Source organism: Sinocyclocheilus rhinocerous, unplaced genomic scaffold (assembly GCF_001515625.1).
Source record: "Sinocyclocheilus rhinocerous isolate Xijiao unplaced genomic scaffold, SAMN03320098_v1.1 scaffold3797, whole genome shotgun sequence".
Lineage (NCBI taxonomy): Eukaryota > Metazoa > Chordata > Actinopteri > Cypriniformes > Cyprinidae > Sinocyclocheilus > Sinocyclocheilus rhinocerous.
In genome coordinates, this window is record NW_015645539.1 from 156,581 (window position 1) to 177,823 (window position 21,243).

General features: G+C 37.9%; 2 protein-coding genes across 7 annotated transcripts in view; one reads left to right on the plus strand and one right to left on the minus strand.

The window, feature by feature from the left end:
• Positions 1-2,492, plus strand: part of ccdc66 (coiled-coil domain containing 66) — a 21,279-nt gene extending 18,787 nt beyond the window's left edge. For 3 of the 4 annotated variants that reach the window (XM_016509950.1, XM_016509952.1, XM_016509951.1), the window contains exons 18-19: positions 1,810-1,890; positions 2,223-2,492. In XM_016509950.1, coding sequence (XP_016365436.1) covers positions 1,810-1,890; positions 2,223-2,392 — 251 coding nt within the window. In that variant the 3' untranslated portion in view covers positions 2,393-2,492. Of the gene's footprint in view, positions 1-1,809; positions 1,911-2,222 lie in introns of all 4 variants that reach the window. The other variant, XM_016509953.1, reaches the window with a different exon arrangement.
• A 473-nt stretch (positions 2,493-2,965) lies between these two features.
• tasora (transcription activation suppressor a) overlaps positions 2,966-21,243 on the minus strand; it is a 39,584-nt gene continuing 21,306 nt past the window's right edge. For all 3 annotated transcript variants that reach the window (XM_016509949.1, XM_016509948.1, XM_016509947.1), the window contains 7 exons: positions 19,265-20,274; positions 13,078-13,200; positions 12,794-12,953; positions 10,160-10,268; positions 9,850-10,028; positions 7,638-7,793; positions 2,966-4,085 (listed from right to left, as the gene is read on the minus strand). In XM_016509949.1, the coding sequence (XP_016365435.1) occupies positions 3,106-4,085; positions 7,638-7,793; positions 9,850-10,028; positions 10,160-10,268; positions 12,794-12,953; positions 13,078-13,200; positions 19,265-20,274 (2,717 nt within the window). In that variant the 3' untranslated portion in view covers positions 2,966-3,105. The remainder of the gene's footprint in view (positions 4,086-7,637; positions 7,794-9,849; positions 10,029-10,159; positions 10,269-12,793; positions 12,954-13,077; positions 13,201-19,264; positions 20,275-21,243) is intronic.

Here is a 21,243-nt window from a genome sequence, read left to right on the forward strand (position 1 = left end):
TAGACAGCAAGGATATTACCACGATCAACGCACAGAAACATAGCAAGGACATCGGTAAAGTAGTCCATGTGACATCAGTGGTTCAGTCATAATTTTACGAAGATACGAGAATACTTCTTGTGCGCAAAGAAAACAAAAATAAAAATGTATTCAACAATTCTTCTCCCCGAGTTACCATCTTCTGCCATTTTGGAGAGTACCCCAGAACATAATCAACGTAATCAGTGTTGTTTACGTTCAGCATTATGTTCAGAATTGTTGAATAAAGTCGTTATTTTTGTTTTTTTGCACACAAAAAGTATTTTTGTAGCTTCGTAAAATTACGGTTGAACCCCTGATGTCACATGGACTATTTAAACGATCTCCTTGCAACGTTTCTGAGCCTTGATCGTGTTAGGATCCTTGCTGTCTATAAGGAGAGTCAGAAAGCTCTCGGATTTCATCAAAAATATCTTAATTTGTGTCCCGAAGATGAACGGAGGTCTTACGGGTTTGGAACGACATGAGGGTGAGTAATTAATGACAGAATTTTCATTTTTGGGTGAACTGTCCCTTTAAGCTCAAAACAGGAGTCATACCATAAAAAGGCCTGTTCTGCTTGTTAAATTACCTGTCATGGTGTGTTTGCACAATGTCAAATCTATTTTTGAATCTTAATGTACATACATGATTCTGTGCTGTGTGTGATGAATAAAGTCGTGATTCAGTAACAATCGTTCCCTCTGCCAAAAGTAGGGCTGGGCGATAATTCGATAACGACAAGTATCGCGATATAATTGTCCTCGATAATACGATAGGAAGAGTTCGATTTGAATCGCGCCACACAGCCTCACTAGAGCAAACTCGGTCACGTGAGCACTAAACAGCGCTGTGAGATCAGATCCAGTGTGAAGTGCTTGAACTCGGCGATGAACACAAATGACTCGGTGATTTAAACTAGTTTAAAGCCAAACAGGAGAAACACCGAAAAGCCTTCTGACTGTCTCGTTGCACTCAATCTACACATCGCCATCATTTACCATGGATTTACTGTAGTAACACTCACTGCACCATGGTATTGTGGCAGAAATGTGGGATAGTCACACTGAATTTTACTACAGAAGTAATGGTATATAATTATAGTATGTATTTGTGCTTAAGCTATAGCATGTGTGCATTTATACTGAATGTTTTTAGACTGGTTTTTTAGGTAGCCTATATGAAAAACAGTATAGTTATAATTTTACCATGGTATTGAGGTGCTATTGCTATATGTGTGGTTTTAACTGTGTTTATCATGATTCAAATGTATGCTACTATGGAAGACCAATGCTTAAAAAAAAAAAAAAAAAAGTTCAGAATAAATTTAACCATATAAACTGAGGTTGCTAAACTTTTTTACAGATTTTGATAATGAACAAAAATTTACCTCTGCATCCGAACTCAAGCGACTATCAAATGTGCATTTCTAAGAGACAAAAAAAAGTGATATTAATATTACCAGGCAACCCAAACCCGTTTCTTGATTTGAAACAATATCACTCAATCAGAACATGCAGAAACTAAGAAATTAATTTTTCTATTTAGATATTTTGTTAAGGAAAATTAATGGTCTGGTTTCTACAACTTTCACTTTGGAGCAAAAATCTGGCTTTAAACTTTAAAGAAATAAAGATTTGACATTTATCGGGATAATTAATTATCGCTATCGACTGATATGAAAAAAATATATATTGTGATAATTTTTTTGCCCATATCGCCCAGCCCTACAAAGCAGACTCAGACTGCGTGTATGTAATGCACAAGTCAAGTTTCCGATGCTTCTTGCAGTTGTGAGCAGCAGCAGGCAGGCGCCGCCTCGGGTCCAGCATCCTCCTAAAAGCACTGAACGGCAGCAGGCCATCCTGAAAGGTCTGTCCGAGCTGAGACAGGTAACGCTTTAAAACAAGATAGGGACTGAATTAGAATGTCGTGGAAAAGTTCATTTATTTCAGTAATTCAACTCAAATTGTGAAACTCGTGTATTAAATAAATTCAATGGACTGCAGTTAAATCAATACAAAAAAGGAATCTTGTGAATGCATCTTTAACTGCAACAAAACTGTGCGTAATAGTATTATATTTGATTCTGTGTACTTTGGACCGGTTATTAAGGACGAGCTTCCTGTCTGCAACAAACAAAATCCAGCAGGAAACACTGCAGTCCATAAATGAAATGCTGATGTTGATTTCTTTTATTTCAGGGTCTGCTGCAGAGACAGCGAGAGCTAGAAACCAGTCTGAACCCTGCAGTGCAAACACAACACAGAAACCACTTCTCACCTTTCAGACCGCTGTGATCCAGAGCTGCTTCCGAAAACAAGACCAGCACTTTATACTGCGAGATGTGAACAGTGGAGATGTTGCTGTCTGACATATGAATCCATTACACGCTCTTATTAAGGACTAGGGTTGTAAAGGGGTGGTACACTTCCGGTAAGTTTCCGGAAACTTTCCAAAAATCCTTGGAATATTAAAAAAAAATCCTGGAAAGTTTCCAAAATTTCTGGAATTTTTCTGAAATTCCACCCTTTTGCAACCCTATTAAGGACTCATTGTAGACGTGTAACGCATCAGGCACGTTTCTGGGGTTGATTTTGAACCGCAGATCTTGAATGTGACTGGCTTTTATGACTTGACTGTGAACTTTACAGTTTTCCCTACATGTGAATTAAACGTATTTAAACTAAACTTGAAGCTGTGTCTACTATTGACCATACTTTTCACGCTGGTTCTGCTCCATATACATGACCAATATTACTTCTGAATCAGCAATACAGACACACTGTTTACACAGACTAGTTTGAAAGTTGTTTAATGTATATTAACGGCTTTATAAAAAATTATATTAAAACCAAGGCCTTGAGCTTCTTCACAAAAGAGGAAAATGAACCGACATTATGAGCCCGACCAACATGCAAAAGCAAAATACAAATATAATGCTCTCTCTTGAAAAATATGAAATGAATCACTTTTTTAATTCACTCTCAGTGAAAACCTAGAAATGTTTGATTTCTATTGTACAAAAGTCAAGCTGAGACAGAGTTGTAAACACGAGTTTGAAAACTATCTACACGCGCCGCTGGCTCACCAGCCACCGAATCCTCCTCTGTTGGGATGATATGTGTCGCCCTGGAAGGCAGCGTTTCCCTGCCAGGTCTGGAGGAACGGAGACCCGTGGATCTGCTGCATATCTACGCCGTAGTGCGCCCCCCAGAGGCCCGGCGCCGAGCCCTGCGCTAAACCACCGCTCCAGGACATCTGCATGCTCGGATTGGGCAGGAACCCTGTGAAGACCGGAGCTCCCACGACCCCGAGGCTGTTGGGAACGGTGCAGTTCAGAAGAGGATGCCTGAGCCCAACAGCAGCATTGTGAGAGATGAAGCTAGGGCCCGCCGTGAAGCCTTGCAGCGCTGGATAAAAGCCCTGTCCAGAGCTGCCAGGTCTGCTCCCGTGTGTGACCGCTGCTTCAGAGGAACTAGCACTGCTCACTACAGGCGTCTTTGAAACGCCGCTTTCAGTGGACGTTTGTCCAGCATTAGCCGTGACCGTGGAGCTTGTGCTGGATTGCTCCCAAGCTTTGGACATATTCAGTATACTGCTCTCAGCTGCCGTTTCTCCATGCTGGACCAGTTCACGACTGGCTTCAACAGGAGAAGAAGAGCTCAGCGGAGCCCCAGCTGCTTCAGCTTGGACTGGCGTCTCAGGCCGAGTATTGGACACGCTGTGGTTTTCCCAGGAGCACTGAGGATAGGAATCGGACAGACCGCTGTGGCAGAGGAAGCTCTGGTGAGGATCGACTCCAAAAGACGTCTGGAGAGTTTCGCCGGCGTCCGACTTGGAAAGCATCCTGGATGTCTTGAACTGAGAAATCGCTTCGCTGAGAGCCACGAAGTCTATTGGTTTCGGCGTCTCGCTGGTGGTTGTGATCACGGGAATTGGCTTGGCTTGGTCTTGGAGAGAGGGTTCGGAGAGCGGGCGCTGGTCTGGGACAACACAGACTGAGACCAGGACAGGGTTATCTGGAGAATCCAGGTCCGAGTCCAAGGACATGCTATCGTCTCTCACTACAGGGACAAGAGAGAGGTTACAGCCATCAACGATCACAGCTTCAGATTAATTTAATACATAGCAGTTTCCCAATTCTGATTTTCCGTAATTTGAAGCAAAGATTTCAATATGTACGACAGAATTTTCAACTATCCATCACAACATTAGCCTTAGATCATAAAGTCAGTGACAAATGTGACCCTGGACCACAAAACCAGTCATAAGGGTCAATTTTTGGAAATTGAGATGTATACATAATCTGAAAGCTGCATAAATAAGCTTTCCATTGATGTATGGTTTGTTAGTTGTATCTCGGCCAAATATTGTCCTATCCTATTTGAAAATCTGGAATCTGAGGGTGCAAAAAAGTCTAAATATTGAGAAAATCACCTTTAAAGTTGTCCAAATGAAGTTCTTAGCAATGCATATTACTAATCAAAAATTAAGTTTTGATATATAAACTACATGTACATTTCCTATATATATACATATATACAAAATATCTTCATGGAACATGATCTTTACTTAATATCCTAATGATTTTTGGCATAAAAGAAAAATGGATAATTTTGACCCATACAATGTATTGTTGGCTATTGCTACAAATATACCCCAGCGACTTAAGACTGCTTTTGTGCTCCAGGGTCACAAATAAGGATTTTCAAGAGATTTCGAGCATAGAAATATAAATATAATCTCTATATTCAAGCATCTTTTATTTTTTTGTCATTTTCAATAAAAGACTCAAAGATTGTCAAGCGGTGTAACAATCCAGTTTTGCTCAAATGACAGCAAAATAGCTACTTGCATGTTGGTGGGCAAAATAAAATTCAGATTCAGAGTTATTGGTCATTTTCAGAAAATTAAATGTTGCCTTTGATTACAATGCCAAAATAACTTGCGCCCCACAAAATGAATTTTAATTCTAAATATAGAAGAGCTGCATTCAAGTTACTGTAGTATCCTAAGCATCAGTTCTGCTGGCATTTACAATGATTTATTTTCATGCACCATGAAATACACACAGAAAATGTAACGAAGAATAAAGAGATAAAGTTAGGATTTATCAAAATACATTTATTGGAAGAATTTTATATATACACAGTTTTTTTTTCCTAACCAGATACAAAAAGTATTACTCATGCCAGTTTACTTTATTGGTTTTAGGGTTATTTCTGTTGTGATGTAACAGTTAAAAAGTTATGGTTCCAAACAGAAACCCTTTCTGTATTCACACATTAAAACAGAACCTTTTTTTTTTTTTTTTTTACTTTGTTTTTAAGACGTATAGCATCCTGTAAACTCTTACATCTAATTTGAATCTTCAAACAACAATCTTTACACCTGCAAAAGGTTACAAACCCACACACACAGGGTCCAAAACAAACACTCGCCAAGGGCCAAAAGCAGCAGGTAGCAACTGGCTTTTGACAAGAAAAAGAAATAAGTTACTGTCCAGTGGACTGGTACCTTTTTTTCAGTGATTGCAGCATAATGGATGGTTTATCAAATATTTGAAGGCCGTTTTCACACCTGGCTCATTTTGAGTATTTCTGAACTTTATAAAGGCAGTGTTGGAGAAAGTTACTTTTAAAAGTAATGCATTACAATATTGCATTACTCTAGAAAGAAAGTAACTAATTGCATTAGTTACCTTTCATGGAAAGTAATGGATGATGTTACGTTTGCGTTACTTTTTGTCAGCAGGGCTGTGCTTGCTTATTTGTTTTTGGCGACTGTAAAGGCTCTTTCACATCAAAAGTGAAATGAATAAGCCTCGTGCTGAAGGAAGTGCCTCTGCACCCATCCCAATTTCTCTCAACAAGGGCACAGAAGAGCTGTCAGTGAATAAATGGGAAAACAATGTAACTGCCATTACTTATTTGAAAAAGGAGCAGATATTTTGTTGTAAATTTAAAAGTAATGTACTTTATTTTAAGGTACATGTACTTAATATTATAATAACAATAAATTATGCATAATTACATGCAAGTAACCCTAAACCAACCCCTAATCCTAACCCTAACCATATAGTAAGTACATGTAGTTAATTAATGTTACCCAGTACTTAAATGTATAATTACACTGTAACAAGGACACCTGGGCCACTGAAACAGGTGCACCACAAGAATGCGGTCTTGAGACATATATACATGTAAAATGTCTTTTATCAGCTATGAGCAGGATCCCTAGACATAAACAGCTGCACGCCGACCAGTTTTACTTGCATAAACAGAGTTTGGTACGCTTCGAATTGTTGCTTTGTGAAAGCGAACTAAAGCATTGAAAGAGTGCCACATTAATGCCAATATATGTCCCTGATTCAGAACAAAGCAAGTGATCTAGAGGTCTGGAAATGTGGTGAGTGCAATTCAAATTTTGCATCAGTTTACCACAACAAATATATCTAGGATGCCTTTTTTTCTCCAAAACCTCCATGTGGTGACTCCTCACATTAACTACCAAAATTAATATGTGACCCTGCAGCACAAAACCAGTCTTAAGTCGCTGGGGTATATTTGTAACAATAGCCAACAATACATTGTATGGGTCAAAATTATTGATTTTTCTTTTATGCCAAAAATCATTAGGATATTAAGTAAAGATCATGTTCCATGAAGATATTTAGTAAATTTCCTACTGTAAATATATCAAAACTTCATTTTTGATTAGTAATATGCATTGCTAAGAACTTCATTTGGACAACTTTAAAGATGATTTTCTCAATATTTTGATTTTTTTGCACCCTCAGATTCCAGATTTTCAAATAGTTGTATCTCAGCCAGATATTGTTCTATCCTAACAAACCACACATCAATGGAAAGATTATTTATTCAGTTTTCAGATGATGTATAAATCTCAACTTCGAAAAATTGACCCTTATGACTGGTTTTGTGCTCCTGGTCACATATATTAGGAATAGGAAATGTCTTCACATTTTTGCGACAGTTGCCTCATCTTGTATGAAAAAATCAGTAATTATTCCCATTATTATTAGGACAAAAATATATATACATTTGGTAAAAATGTTTTATATTGTTTCAAAGGTACTTAAAATTTGACAGTCTTTAAAAAAGACTCTATATATTTATTTTGGACCCTGGTTACAGCTGAGATGCCATGGTTATATTCAGAGGTGAAAGTTCACAAAAGACCTGTTGATCCCAAAAGCTAAACAGATGGTTTCTATTGAGTGTTTGATCCATGTCCGTCCACCCATGAGACGAAAAGGCTTTACAAAGCACAACATGAACTTCGCTTGCCTTTACAGTCTCCTCTGTCCTCAGCTGCTACTTTGGTTGTTATTATCATGGCACAACGCCGCTGCGTGTTTGAGGACCTTCAGTGCTCTTCTAGTAAACACCATTTAGTCCTGTTATTTTCTATTCTGTTTGTTCAGCAGTTCATGGACATTACAAGCTTCTCTCTGACTCGAGTATTAGCTGGCCTCTCCTCAGTGACGAGTAATAAAGATCACTCAGGCTGGTGCTGGCAGACTCATTCACAGTGAGAGCAAGACTCAGTGTAGTTTGGGATGCTGTCAGACGGTTTACCACACAATCACTTACATGATGCTGGAGCGGGAGAGCCGCAAGCCTCTGCCGACGGAGCGCTGTCCACACTTCCTCCAGCCGCTAAACTGCTTATTATACACTTTATGTCATCAACATTGGCTATGACGATGCCACTGCTGGAGTAGTGGGGAAACATCTCAAACTGGAAGCCTGTTGGACGGGATTTAAACAAGCGTTACTTTAGGCATAAGCATTGGCACCAAGTGATTCCATAATCATGAAACGCCCAAGAATTTACTGTTAAAATACACAGTTGATAAAAACAGTATTAAAAAAAAAGCAACATTTAGACAATTAAATATGATTTCCGCAGCGCGGACGGATACATGAAAAGTAGGTCAGTACACTTAAATCAAAATGTGATATAGAAAGTGTCTGTGAATATTAAGCCACAAAAATACCATTTAAATATGAATCCCTGCATGATTCTCTGTATGAATGAATGGCACAGATGAGCCGTTTTGTTTACTACACACATACTGAAGCGTGCACGGCGCTCACAGAGATTTCAGTCTTATGCATATACGTCTTATACAAACAGAAACTTAAAGGTCTTGACAGCAACCCGCCAAAATAAAAGTTTGGTTTAACTTGAAGAAATGGTAACAGAAATATTACTTAATGTAATGATAATACTACTACTACTAATAATAATAAAATTATTATTAAAAACATTATTTTTAAAGGATTATTTACCAGAACAATTATTTAACAGAATTTTCTTTAGCAGAAAAATGTAAATACATTTACATTTAGTCATTTAGCAGACGCTTTTATCCAAAGCGACTTACAAATGAGGACAATAAAAGCAGTCAAAACTTAATTTGAGGAAAAAAAACATTTCATAGGGCCTGTAAAAATTAAATTTTCGTTAAGCTTTCAATAAATTGCTGTTTAATATTGTACGTTTTAAGATTTTAATTAATTAGACAGCTTTTTGATGAATAAAGTTTAATTTAACAATTAAAACAGTCTAGAAAAATTAAAACAGGAAGAAGAAAACGGAATCCAGAAAAATGTAAACAGAAAAAAACAGTATTTGGAAATAAATAAAATGGAATTTTGGAAAAAAATAAAACGGATTTCATAGACATACTCTACATAATCTGCCAACAGCCTCTGGTTCCTAGAACAGAATTTGAACCGTGCAATCTCAAACACAGAGCTTTTACCGCCTCTGCTTACTGTTATTCCCTACGACTTGTTGATTACAGCAGAGAGCTGGATCCTCTTTATTTTGTCACTTTTGATCCTGCATTTAGATGGAGAGATGCAAGCTTTTGCCAATATTTTTACCTAAGGGAAGACATATTCACGAGCTTGGTTTTGTTATTTGTTCTTCTGACGATTTATGCGACTCCCTTAGTTTAACTTTTACTCTGCTTTCTGTTGACTGACTCTGCATTAGTGCTGGATTTGAAGAGAGAGGGACCCTGGGTTCCTTGTATGGCACGTATTTTGCTTGATACACCTCCCTACCTATAGTTTTGATAATGTTATTGGTATTTACCCAATTCAAAGAAACGTTATGTTGCTTGCTTTACAGTTAATGCCATATATGCTTGAACATAATGTTTGGTTGCTATGTGATTTCAAAGTGCCTGGAATACTTAAAATGATACTGATGTAGAGATTAAACAAATGCACTTGACCTCCTTTGTTTATAAAGTAGAACAGGATGAAAAATGAGCAAAGGGTGTGAAAAGTGATTTCATGAACCTGATGTTTGCAGATAACCACAGGGGTCACATGGGATTGAAGGGGTTAAAACCACAAGCAGATGTAAGACTGACAAAGGCTACAATGACGAGGGGGAAAAAGTGCGAGAAGACGACAGCGGAAGGACATGATTTACAGAGACTGAAGCTGCGTCTCCATTACCCTTCAAATTCCACAAACTGAAATTGCGAATTGAAAATACGCCCAATTTCAATACACGTCAATTTTGTAAAACTCCCATAAATCGCATGTTTTAGGCAATTCGAAATTGCAAAACTGCAATGGGAACAGATTTTTTCACTTTTATATACACTAACCTACCAACATCCATCGACATGACTTATCGCGAAAGGAAAAAATACACTTTAGTTGCATAACATGGGTTAAACGCAGTCATTTCATGCAAATGTAGCAGCGAGATGTAGGCAACAGACTGCAAGACATGAATTACGCAGTACACTTGTGTCATTATATTGTTTGAGAGCACCTGTCAGAAATATCAGGTGTCGCTGTTTGATGAATCTGGCTTGCAGATCCACTAGACAGTCGAGATCAGGCGCTTGACGTGACGGAGTGTCACAGTCGTGGTACGATAGGATCTCAACGATGTGTCTCTTCTCATATTCATTGAGGATCTCGAACAGCTTCAAAGCATCAGGTTTGAGCCTGCAAACAACACAGAAACAAACCGTTCTTACAGTGCAATCAATCCATTTCACCCAGATTCCACTCTCTGTGTCACCACTTGGTTAAAACTGTGCTTGCGCTTCCAAAGTTTGAAGGGTTTAAAGTCAAACCTGCTGTGCTCTCTGAGTTTCTTGTGTGATTTGAAGTGCACCCTCCACCTCCAGGGGCTCTGAGGAGAGTTGAGCTGCTCGATGTACTCAAGGATATCTTGAAGTTTCTCTAAAAACAGAAAAAACGCTTTGCTTAAACAGCTGGACGATATGACCTAAAATCAAAAGCTCGATTAACTGAACATTTTACCTTGATTACGGTTAATGAACGATTATTTTTATTTATTATTTTGTTTTTTGTTCACTGACAAGGTGGGATATTGCTTTTTTTTCTAATGAAAGAGTGCATGTCTTTGTGATTTTAAAACTGTTTAAGGTTATTTATTAAATAGTTTGAACAATTGAAATAAAGCAAACATTGCTTAAAATGAAAACGCGAAAAATAGAAAATACTCTTGTAAACACTCTTGTAAATAAATATGTTAAATAATGCAATGTGAGTAGTAGTAGTATAATTTTATTTAATGCCATGTCAGCATCTTAGGCTATTTTCATGGCAAAAACGATAAAAAAAAAAGTATAACAAATACAATAAAAACCAGCAAACAAACAAACACAAGTTATATATTGCACAAGATTTTTTACATTAACATTTAAAAAAAAATTCGAAAACTTTTTCTGGCAAAATTATACAAAATAACTCTAAGTGAGTTAATGCAATGTGAAAAGTAGAAAGTAATAACTTGCAGACGCTGCAAAACACACGAGCGCAGCGGCCACACACGTCTGTCTAGTGCCGAATACACACACGGTAGCGTAGCTTTTAATGGCGTGGTTTTAATAGGATAAAAAAAAAAACGAAATAATCGGCATGGGAAAATTACGTCGATTAGAGGTTCTGAATTTCGGTTTCGATTAACCATCCAGCCCTATGTTAAGTTGATAAAATAAACCTAAATGTCAATAACACTCAATAATATACCTAAAAAATATGGCTGCGACAATAAATCGTTCTGCATCGATTCTGAGATTATCGGGATGCATCGCGATTCTCTCTGGAAACGATTCTGAGATTATCGTAATGCATCGCAATTCTCTCTGGAAACGATTCTGAGATTATCGGAATGCATCGCGATTCTCTCTGGAAACGATTCTGAGATTATCGGAATGCATCGCGATTCTCTCTAGAAACGATTCTGAGATTATCGGAATGCATCGTGATTCTCTCTGGAATCGATTCTGAGATTATCGGAATGCATCGCGATTCTCTCTGGAATCGATTCTGAGATTATCGGAATGCATCGCGATTCTCTCTGGAAACGATTCTGAGATTATCGGAATGCATCGTGATTCTCTCTGGAATCGATTCTGAGATTATCGGAATGCATCGTGATTCTCTCTGGAATCGATTCTGAGATGATCTGAATGCATCGCGATTCTCTCTGGAAAAGATTCTGAGATGATCTGAATGCATCGCGATTCTCTCTGGAAACGATTCTGAGATGATCTGAATGCATCGCGATTCTCTCCGGAATCGATTCTGAGCTTAGTTTATGCTTTAGAGACAGCCGTACTGTGCTTGCTTCCAGTTCTTGACACACAGGAACTTGTAATAATAATCATTCATACAGTTTGAAAAGGTTGAAGATAATTACAAGGGTGTTCACAGTGGGCTGAGTTTACATTAATCTTGCATCATAAAAGCCAATGTGCAAATAGATTTAACCACTCACATGCGCTCTTCTTAAAAACTAGCCTAGAGTGCCACCTGCTATTAAAAACTAAGCTCAGAATCGGTTCCAGAGAGAATGGCGATGCATTCCAACAATCTCACGACTCGTGATGCATGGATTTATCGTCCCAGCCTCGGTGCAAACCTGCTGAAATGTTGGACTTACCTGCTGTGATGACAGCTGGGTTCAGGACGTGCTCGTCTGACACGATGAAGCCTCCGGACTGAAAGAGCTCGTTGTAGGTGTGGTTCTGGATGTCACTCAGGTTGTCTACGCCAGCAAAGCTCACAGACGGATGCTTCTTCAAGGAAACCAGAGAAGGTATCTATGGGAAGAAAACAACATCTAGTGCTTTCCAGTTTATACAACCAGCTGCAATATTGAAAAGGAATCAAGATCTGAACGCATCGCGATTCTCTCTGGAAACGATTCTGAGATGATCTGAATGCATCGCGATTCTCTCTGGAAACGATTCTGAGATTATCGGAATGCATCGCGATTCTCTCTGGAATCGATTCTGAGATGATCTGAATGCATCGCGATTCTCTCTGGAAACGATTCTGAGATGATCTGAATGCATCGCGATTCTCTCCGGAATCGATTCTGAGCTTAGTTTATGCTTTAGAGACAGCCGTACTGTGCTTGCTTCCAGTTCTTGACACACAGGAACTTGTAATAATAATCATTCATACAGTTTGAAAAGGTTGAAGATAATTACAAGGGTGTTCACAGTGGGCTGAGTTTACATTAATCTTGCATCATAAAAGCCAATGTGCAAATAGATTTAACCACTCACATGCGCTCTTCTTAAAAACTAGCCTAGAGTGCCACCTGCTATTAAAAACTAAGCTCAGAATCGGTTCCAGAGAGAATGGCGATGCATTCCAACAATCTCACGACTCGTGATGCATGGATTTATCGTCCCAGCCTCGGTGCAAACCTGCTGAAATGTTGGACTTACCTGCTGTGATGACAGCTGGGTTCAGGACGTGCTCGTCTGACACGATGAAGCCTCCGGACTGAAAGAGCTCGTTGTAGGTGTGGTTCTGGATGTCACTCAGGTTGTCTACGCCAGCAAAGCTCACAGACGGATGCTTCTTCAAGGAAACCAGAGAAGGTATCTATGGGAAGAAAACAACATCTAGTGCTTTCCAGTTTATACAACCAGCTGCAATATTGAAAAGGAATCAACATATTTTTAATAATAGGCTATATCTCAAATCGAAGTGCTGAGCTCTGGCTTACCTTGTGAACCTGTGCTGCGATGTCCATATTCTGAATGATGACCAGCAGTTTGTCTTGACTGCTGCTTTTCTCAAGGAAACCATGTGGGTTACACTCCAAATTCCCCAACTTTTTCAAATATTCCTGTTACGAATGTCAATACAGTACAGGGTTAGTATGTCTCCAGATCTCTAGGCAACTTAAGTGTGACAAATAGCCTTTATATCCTCCTCCTCAATTCATGTAGCACTTGTTAGTAAGTTACACCTGCACTGAAGCTACATTTCCACACTTCTTCAAGTCAGTGAAACATTTCTGCCTAATTGGCCATATTTACACCTGCTACTAACATCTGATCTTAAGTGAAAAGCACTTAATACAGGTTAAAGATGCTCTGAATTTCTAATGGTGCGGGTTATTTTTATAAACTGTTCCATGGCTATGCATTAGAAACACATTTATATCAAGGGTAAGAAAGCCTTGTTCACACTGTCAGTCCACATTTGATTTGTGTGCATTATGTGCTTGGAAACCGATCTAAATTATTGTGTATCGCAACTGTTCAGATCCGATTTGAGTGTCCCGTGGCGCTTTTTCATTTTACTGAATAAAACAATGACAGCAATACAGTTTTACTGAGGTGGAATTGTTAACTTGGGGGGGGGGGAGATATATGTAGCCTAATATATATATTAGTTATATAGTTTATATACTATATTAGTTATAGTATTATAATAGCATTATATAGTGGTTCAACGCATTATATTGTGTTTTTTTTGAGTCACAGATCGGACAATTTTTTCGGATAAGCAAGAAAAAAAATATTTAAAGCACAGAGAATAACAATTCTCTGTGAATTTACGTGTAAATTGGCAAATTAATCTGCGAATCACATGTGTGCCGAACGGTAGGGTCTCATACGTACATATTACGGATCAACTGCGATCCGTCTAACTCCTAATATGTGACAGATGAGAGCAATCTTTCGTTTACTTATTTAACATGAAATTGTCAAATTGCTACTCCATATCGCATTCAAAGAAAATACAGAATAATTAGAACAATCATTAACATAAATCTGTCATATCTATGCACATTTTTCCCAGAACGTTCTTGCGACCCAGTAGCAATTCTTCCACGGCCCGGTAGTGGGTCGCGACCCGGTGGTTGGGGACCTCTGGCCTAAGGGCACTCTACGACTATTGTCATCATGCTCGGGAGAGTTTCCAGATACTAACAATAATAAACATAAAATTCATGGGTTATATGTGTATGTGCAATGCATGTTTATTTTTGTTGCCAGCATTTTAACAGCATTTAATAATTATTAACATATTAAGCTAGAGGTGGGCGATATGACCAAAATCTTTGAGTACCATATTGTCCCGAATATAAGACGATATTTTTTTCTTGGAAATACATCTGAAAAAACGTGGTCGTCTTATATTCAGGGTCTAGACTTTGACATGTCAATAATACACCCACAACAATAGGTGGCGCCAAATACGCATAAAACGAGTGTGCCATGAAATACGTAATGTAATGCGTGTTGTAAAAGGAAAAATATGCAATGTGAAAATAATTGAAGACAAAATGTGTTTTACTGAGAAAAAACAAGATTTGGTTGTTAAAAAGCCTTTTTCCAAAAGGTACATCTGGAAAAAGGGGGGTCGTCTTATAATCAGGGTCGTCTTATATTCGGGCCAATACGGTAATTTTATATCACGTTAACAATATAAATCACGGTCATTTTTGCTTTCAATAAGGTTTATATGAAATAAAAATGCTACATACATTAGGGATGGGCGATAACTTATCGTTTGCGATATACTGGTAAAAATTCTCCAAACGATAAGAATTAGTCTTACTGTGACAAAAACAATAAAGCCTAGTTGTTGACACATTTTTGTGTGGGACCGGAGCCTTCGGGACCGGGACCGTCTGCCTTCTGCCATGAAACTGAGGAGGAGTATTTCGCTAAACGAGGAGCTCCTTAAGCTGGAACTGGTTTGGTCAGGGCTTTACAGTGCGACAAAAAAATCGGTCTGAGCCTTGACTAAATGTACTACAGTAGCACATGTACTGTTTTGCATGTGTATGAGCCTGTTTACAAACCTGTTGTCCAACAAAGATATAATTTATTGACATGCCTTTTCTCCAAATTAACTTCATAACATCAGACGAGTGTTTGAAAGAACTGTCGTGGCACGAGATCTCGCGAGATCCGATGGGTGACGATATCCTCGCGCAGACCTTTCAAATATATTTGCATTACACTGGCCTATAACTATTTTTCAGTAGAATGTACATAGCCTACTACTACTACTACTAAAATGAAACAAACATTATTTTTTAAGGAATAATCACACAAAACATTTCTTCCATGTTTTAATTTTAATAGTAAATCCCCTTTGTTTGCCAAAAAATCTTGTTTGCTTAATTTTCAATAATTAAAAGATAAATGATAAATGAAATTAATATTTATGCCTTAATTTGATAACCAGAAAAATGTAAACACACAACACAGAATTTCTGAGTGGGAAAAAAATTCATAAGGCTACTTAAAGAAAAAAAAGAAAAAATTAAGTTGTTTTATGCATTCAAATAATTAGACATGCTAAAACACAGAATTTGGTAACAATAAATAATATGGTGAGAAAAAATAAAACATTTCATAGGGCCCTAAACATGTCATTTTTGTTAAACTTTTGATAAATTGATGTGAAAATGTATAAGTTTGTTTATTATATATTTTTTTTATTAAAGTGGAAATCAGTTTACTAAATAATGTAAACTTGACTGACTGCTTCACTTCCACTTTAAAGGGATATTTATGTTGTTTATTATTTATTTTTATTTATACTATTTATAATTTTTGTGCAATTACTTGCCTGTCAGTTGAGTTTGTGGCAAAACATTTTGCAGTGTTTACATGTTGTTTATTACTGCATAAAATTTATTTGATTTCAAAATTTTTAGCATTTTGTGTTTTTCAGTTGAATAAAAGACTATTTTTCCCTATATATTTCATCATTGAGGATTTCTTTAAAAAAAGTCTAAAAATCTCGTCTAGTCTCGTTCTCGTGAACCCAGTCTCATGTCTCGTCTCGTGGGATAAGTGTCTCGTCACACCCCTACTCTGTCCATATTAGGGATTTCCTGGAGCGTCTCAGTGCTAATACTTCTGCGATGCATATGAGGAGTTTCTGCGCGAGGGCGCCCTCAGGCTTCCAGTATGAAATAGTCATTACATTACATGTGTACTCAGTAGTGCTCACAACACCAGGGTAAAAATAGGAAAGACGACACTTTTCTCTAAAGAAAAATGATTTTTTTTGTCTCTTAGTGGATGCATACGATTCCCTGAATTATCGTCATTGATATCGTTATCGCAATAAATACCAGAAATTATCGCCCATCCCTAACATACATTGTATAAATTAATCAAAGACACTGCATGGTTTTCACTGTGTAAATTCAATTTCTTATTATTAAAGTTACAAAAGTGATTTAGTCAAGAGCAGTGAGAGATTTTCTCTCACTGTTGTTTGATTAATAATGAATGACAGACAGCAGGAATATTAGACTGCTGTCATTTTAAGAGCTGCTTGGATCCAATATAATTTTATTTTCTATTACGTTTTCTTTTTCAGTGGTTTGCTTTCACTTAAGACCTAAATAAATGTTTACGAGGATACTCAAACATATAAATATGTGTATTTAACCCTTCAAGGCCAATAAAACAACAAAAATACTCACGCACTATGAGCAGCAGATTCATGTGCACAGACAGCACTCAGAAACAGTCACGCATATAGCGCTGTAGTTTGCATTTAAACAGCTTAAAATCACTCATTTTTATACCGCAATGCTTAAAATGTGTGCAAATGATACATTTTCGTGACCACGGCGCACCGCAACTTGACGTAAGCACATAAATGCGATAGAGACAATAGTCCAAAATCTCTACCGTTTGACAAATTTCTACCGTTCACTTCATTGGGTTCACTCCTTTCTGATATCAACTGCCATACACTACAATAACTAGTGAACGAGTGAGCGATTTCGTGTTTACAATTTACGTGGCGCGGGAATGTGAAAAAGCTGTGCAAAATCCGATCTGAGCGGTCAGACTGAAACAGATTTCTAGAAATGAATGTAGCTCAAAATGTTTTTTTTTTTAATCGGTTCACACTTGCTAACTATGATCGGATTCCAATCGGATATGTGCAAAAAATGGATTTCGACATAGCATGACACGGCTTGAATTTTTTACAATTTCTACATTTGTTCATAAAATTACTCTAAATAACTCTAAATATTATTTTATTTTTATATGTTGATGATTTGAATCAGAGAGCTTTTTGGCCATTGGATCAGAGCACTGTCAATCACTGTGTGATTCGCTTAGCCTCTAAATTTCATAATGCTCAACAACATTGTTTCGAAGCGCTGTCAATGCTTTGTAAAACCTTTTTAACTACTTGAATCTGAATTTGCCAGTCACTCATTGCATGCAGAGATAGACAACTTGACCACAGACCGTCTCTGTTCATGATATGTAACACTGAACCAATATTTATTGATGACTTTCGTGCGACTGATCACGCTATAGCTAGTGTGAGTAACAAAATGCAGATTTGACTGCAATAATAACTGACACTTCAAATCAACAATTAAATGTCAACTTTTACTAAAAGCAGTCTTTAAAAATGCCTGAAAATATATCCACATAAATAACCTAATACATGTGCTTTTTGTCTTAACGCTCTCACGTACTTTTTCTGCAAACGGTTTATATGTATTTATATATAGGGCTATACAACCATCTAGTGGTTACACTGTGGTATTGCAGATGATAAATGGTGCATAATTTAGAGGTTATTATTTAGTAAAATCCCCTGAAAATAATACAATACTAAAGAAAAAATATAATTGTTTATTAGGGCTGCACGATAAATCGCAATTGCGATTAGGCAAAGGCTGCGATTGTCATGCGCATCTTGTCAGTGAAGCACGGTTCTGTGATCAGCAGTAAAGCTCCATCCAAAGGCCAGAGAAACTCCAAATACGCCCGCAGAAGAAACCCAGGAAATCCCTATAACACTAGCTGAATAAACAGAACATTTAACTGCTTTCATTGATTCAACGTGACTAATAAACACACGACTACGACAATATATGGTTTATCTGAGTTCTGATTAGAATTCTTATTATAATTTTCATTGTAATAAAGTATATAATAATGCAATGCCTTTATCACTGCTTAGAATACTATGAAATGTTGCGTGCCTTATTCTGTGTAAGAAGCCACATCATCTCACAGAAGGATTTATTTCAAACACTCGACTGACGTTATAAAGTGAGTTTGGAGTAAAAACATGTTATTAAATGTGGTATTTTCACGTGCTTTCAGATGGAGCAGCATTTACTACACAGAGCCGTAGTTCACTGAGAAGCTACGCAAACAGCTGTCATTAGCGCGAACAATATATTCGATTTAATTATCGTGCGATTAAATCGTCTGCGATTTTTTTGCGTAGCTTGTCAGTGAAAGCTGCTCCATCTGAAAGCAGGTGATGGGAGATTTACTACTGATTACAGAACCAACTTTACAATCGCATTCGATTAATCGTGCAGCACTATTGTTTATATCACAAATATCGTTCTCATATAACTCTGTCTTCATTAATTTGTATGTTTATCTATAAGTGTTTAGGCTGTATAACAACACAGCGGCCCCACCCTGCAACATCAAGCTCCGCCCCCCAAGCACCCCCCAGATAAAATATGTGACCCTGGAGCACAAAACCAGTCTTAAGTCGCTGGGGCATATTTGTAGCAATAGCCAAAAATACATTGTATGGGTCAAAATTATCGATTTTTCTTGTATGCCAAAAATCATTAGGATATTAAGTAAAGATCATGGTCCATGAAGATATTTTGTAAATTTCCTACCATAAATATATCAAAACTTAATTTTTGATTAGTAATATGCATTGCTAAGAACTTCATTTGGACAACTTTAAAGGTGATTTTCTCAATATTCAGATTCCAGATTTTGAAATAGCTGTATCTCGGCCAAATAAATAAATCTCAATTTCAAAAAAATGGACCCTTATGACTGGTTTTGTGGTCCAGGGTCACATATGTTCCCGCAGCTATGGATTTGTACAAGGCCAAAGAGCCAATGCAGCACTACATGTACCTTAATTTCCCAGCAGACGTCACTCTCCTCCTCATCCGTGGAATGGATGTAGAAGTAGACGATGTTCTTCTGAACTCCTTTGATGATCTCCACCAGGTTACTGATCACCTCGGGCTGCAGCTGATCGATGATACTGCTGATGGCAGAATGAGCGTGTCCCATCGAGGCGTCCGTTTGACCCTCCACAGCTCCCGTAGTCTCAGCAACCAGACTACCATTCATCTCATGAAGATCATGAGGGACGTTTGCTTCCTGCGTCTTCTGGGTCACCGAGTCCTGCTCTAAAGCCCACATCTGCTGGGGTGTCTGCTGGAGATCAGGGTCGGGCAAACTTGAGTGATGTTGAGGCTGCGTCATCGGCTCAGGTAGGGCACTAGAAGGAGAACATGGTGTCAGAGATGACTCAAAGGTGTTGTTGGAAGACGAGGAAGCACACGGATTAAAGCTGGAGGACGTATCAGGGACATCTGAAGGAACTTCTGCAGCAGACGAGGAGGAAGTCACATCTTCCTGAGCTCCGGGGTATCGACTGACGTGCTGAGGGTCAATGAACATCATCAGGCTGTCGTGGAAAGAGCTCATGTAGCTACTGACGGGAAACGGAGTGTTGTAGTTTGACACGTAATTGGAAAGTGGCACAGCTGGAGTCTGAAGCGGTTCTCGTGAGCCCTGAGTGCTGGAGCAAGCAACATAATAAATACGTTTGGCCCTCAAGAGCTGCTCCACCTCACTGGAGAAGCCAGAGACGAGCTCATCGACAATGTGGTCAAAACCGCTGCCGTCTGCAGGACACTCTGTGGCCAGAGCCGGAGCGACGGGCTCTTCATCCTCAACCTCTGCAGCCGTCTGCACATCCAGATCCACCGCTGTGCTGCTGCTGTCTGGCTGGTAGGGAGGGGACAGGTCCTTTGTGTCAGGCATGGCGTGTGTAGACACGGTTGGGCTCTGAACGAAGCGTGGATCTTCAGGATAGTCCATCTGTCTCTGGGAATATCTCTCCGTTTTCAGACCTAAGCAAGCAATTGAGAAAATCCAGATTCTTTAAAGTATTTCGTATTTTTATGAACTACAAACAACTGGCATGCAATGAAAAAAAGGTTTACTTTTTACTAGTGCTGTCAAACAATTAATCGTGATTAATAGCATCCAAAATAAAAGTTTTTGTTTACATAATATGTGTGTGTGTGTGTTGTGTATGTTTATTATGTATGTATAAATACACACACATGCATGCAAATATTTAAGAAAAATATGTTATGTTCATATATTAAATACATTTATTTATAATATAAATTATATGAATATAAATATAGACATGGCAATACATGGAAATATTTTCAAAATATATACTGTATGTGTGTGTATTTATATATGAATAATAAATATACACAGTACACACATTATGCAAACAAAAACTCTTATTTTGGATGCGATTAATCGCGATTAATCGTTTGACAGCACTACTTTTTACATTTTTATTTTTTAACACGAGGACAATCTTGGTGTAGTGCTCATTCTCGGGAAACACTGTTATGTGTGTTGCCATATTGCATTACATACATGAACAGATATATAACAGAATACTGAATCCACTCATCAAATTAATACAACTCTGATTTACAGAGATCACAAATTAAGACTCCCTCCAATTCTCCCTCAAATACGTTAATGCAGCTAATGCAGCTTAAAATGCTGAGTTTCTCTTACAGTCTTTTATTAGGGTAGAACTTGTATAGACATTAGATTCATTAGATTAGATCATATTCACTATTAACTAAGAGTTTTCCCTCAATTAACTCTTCATTTGCTGCTTATTGATAGTAAGGTAGTTGTTGTAGTAGTTATGTTTAGGTATTGGGTAGGGTTAAGGGATCTAGAATATGGTCATGCAGAATAAGGCATTAATGTGTGCTTTATAAACAGTCAATATGCATGCAAATAAGAAAAAAAGAGGGGAAAAATGAAGGGATTCTTTTTTT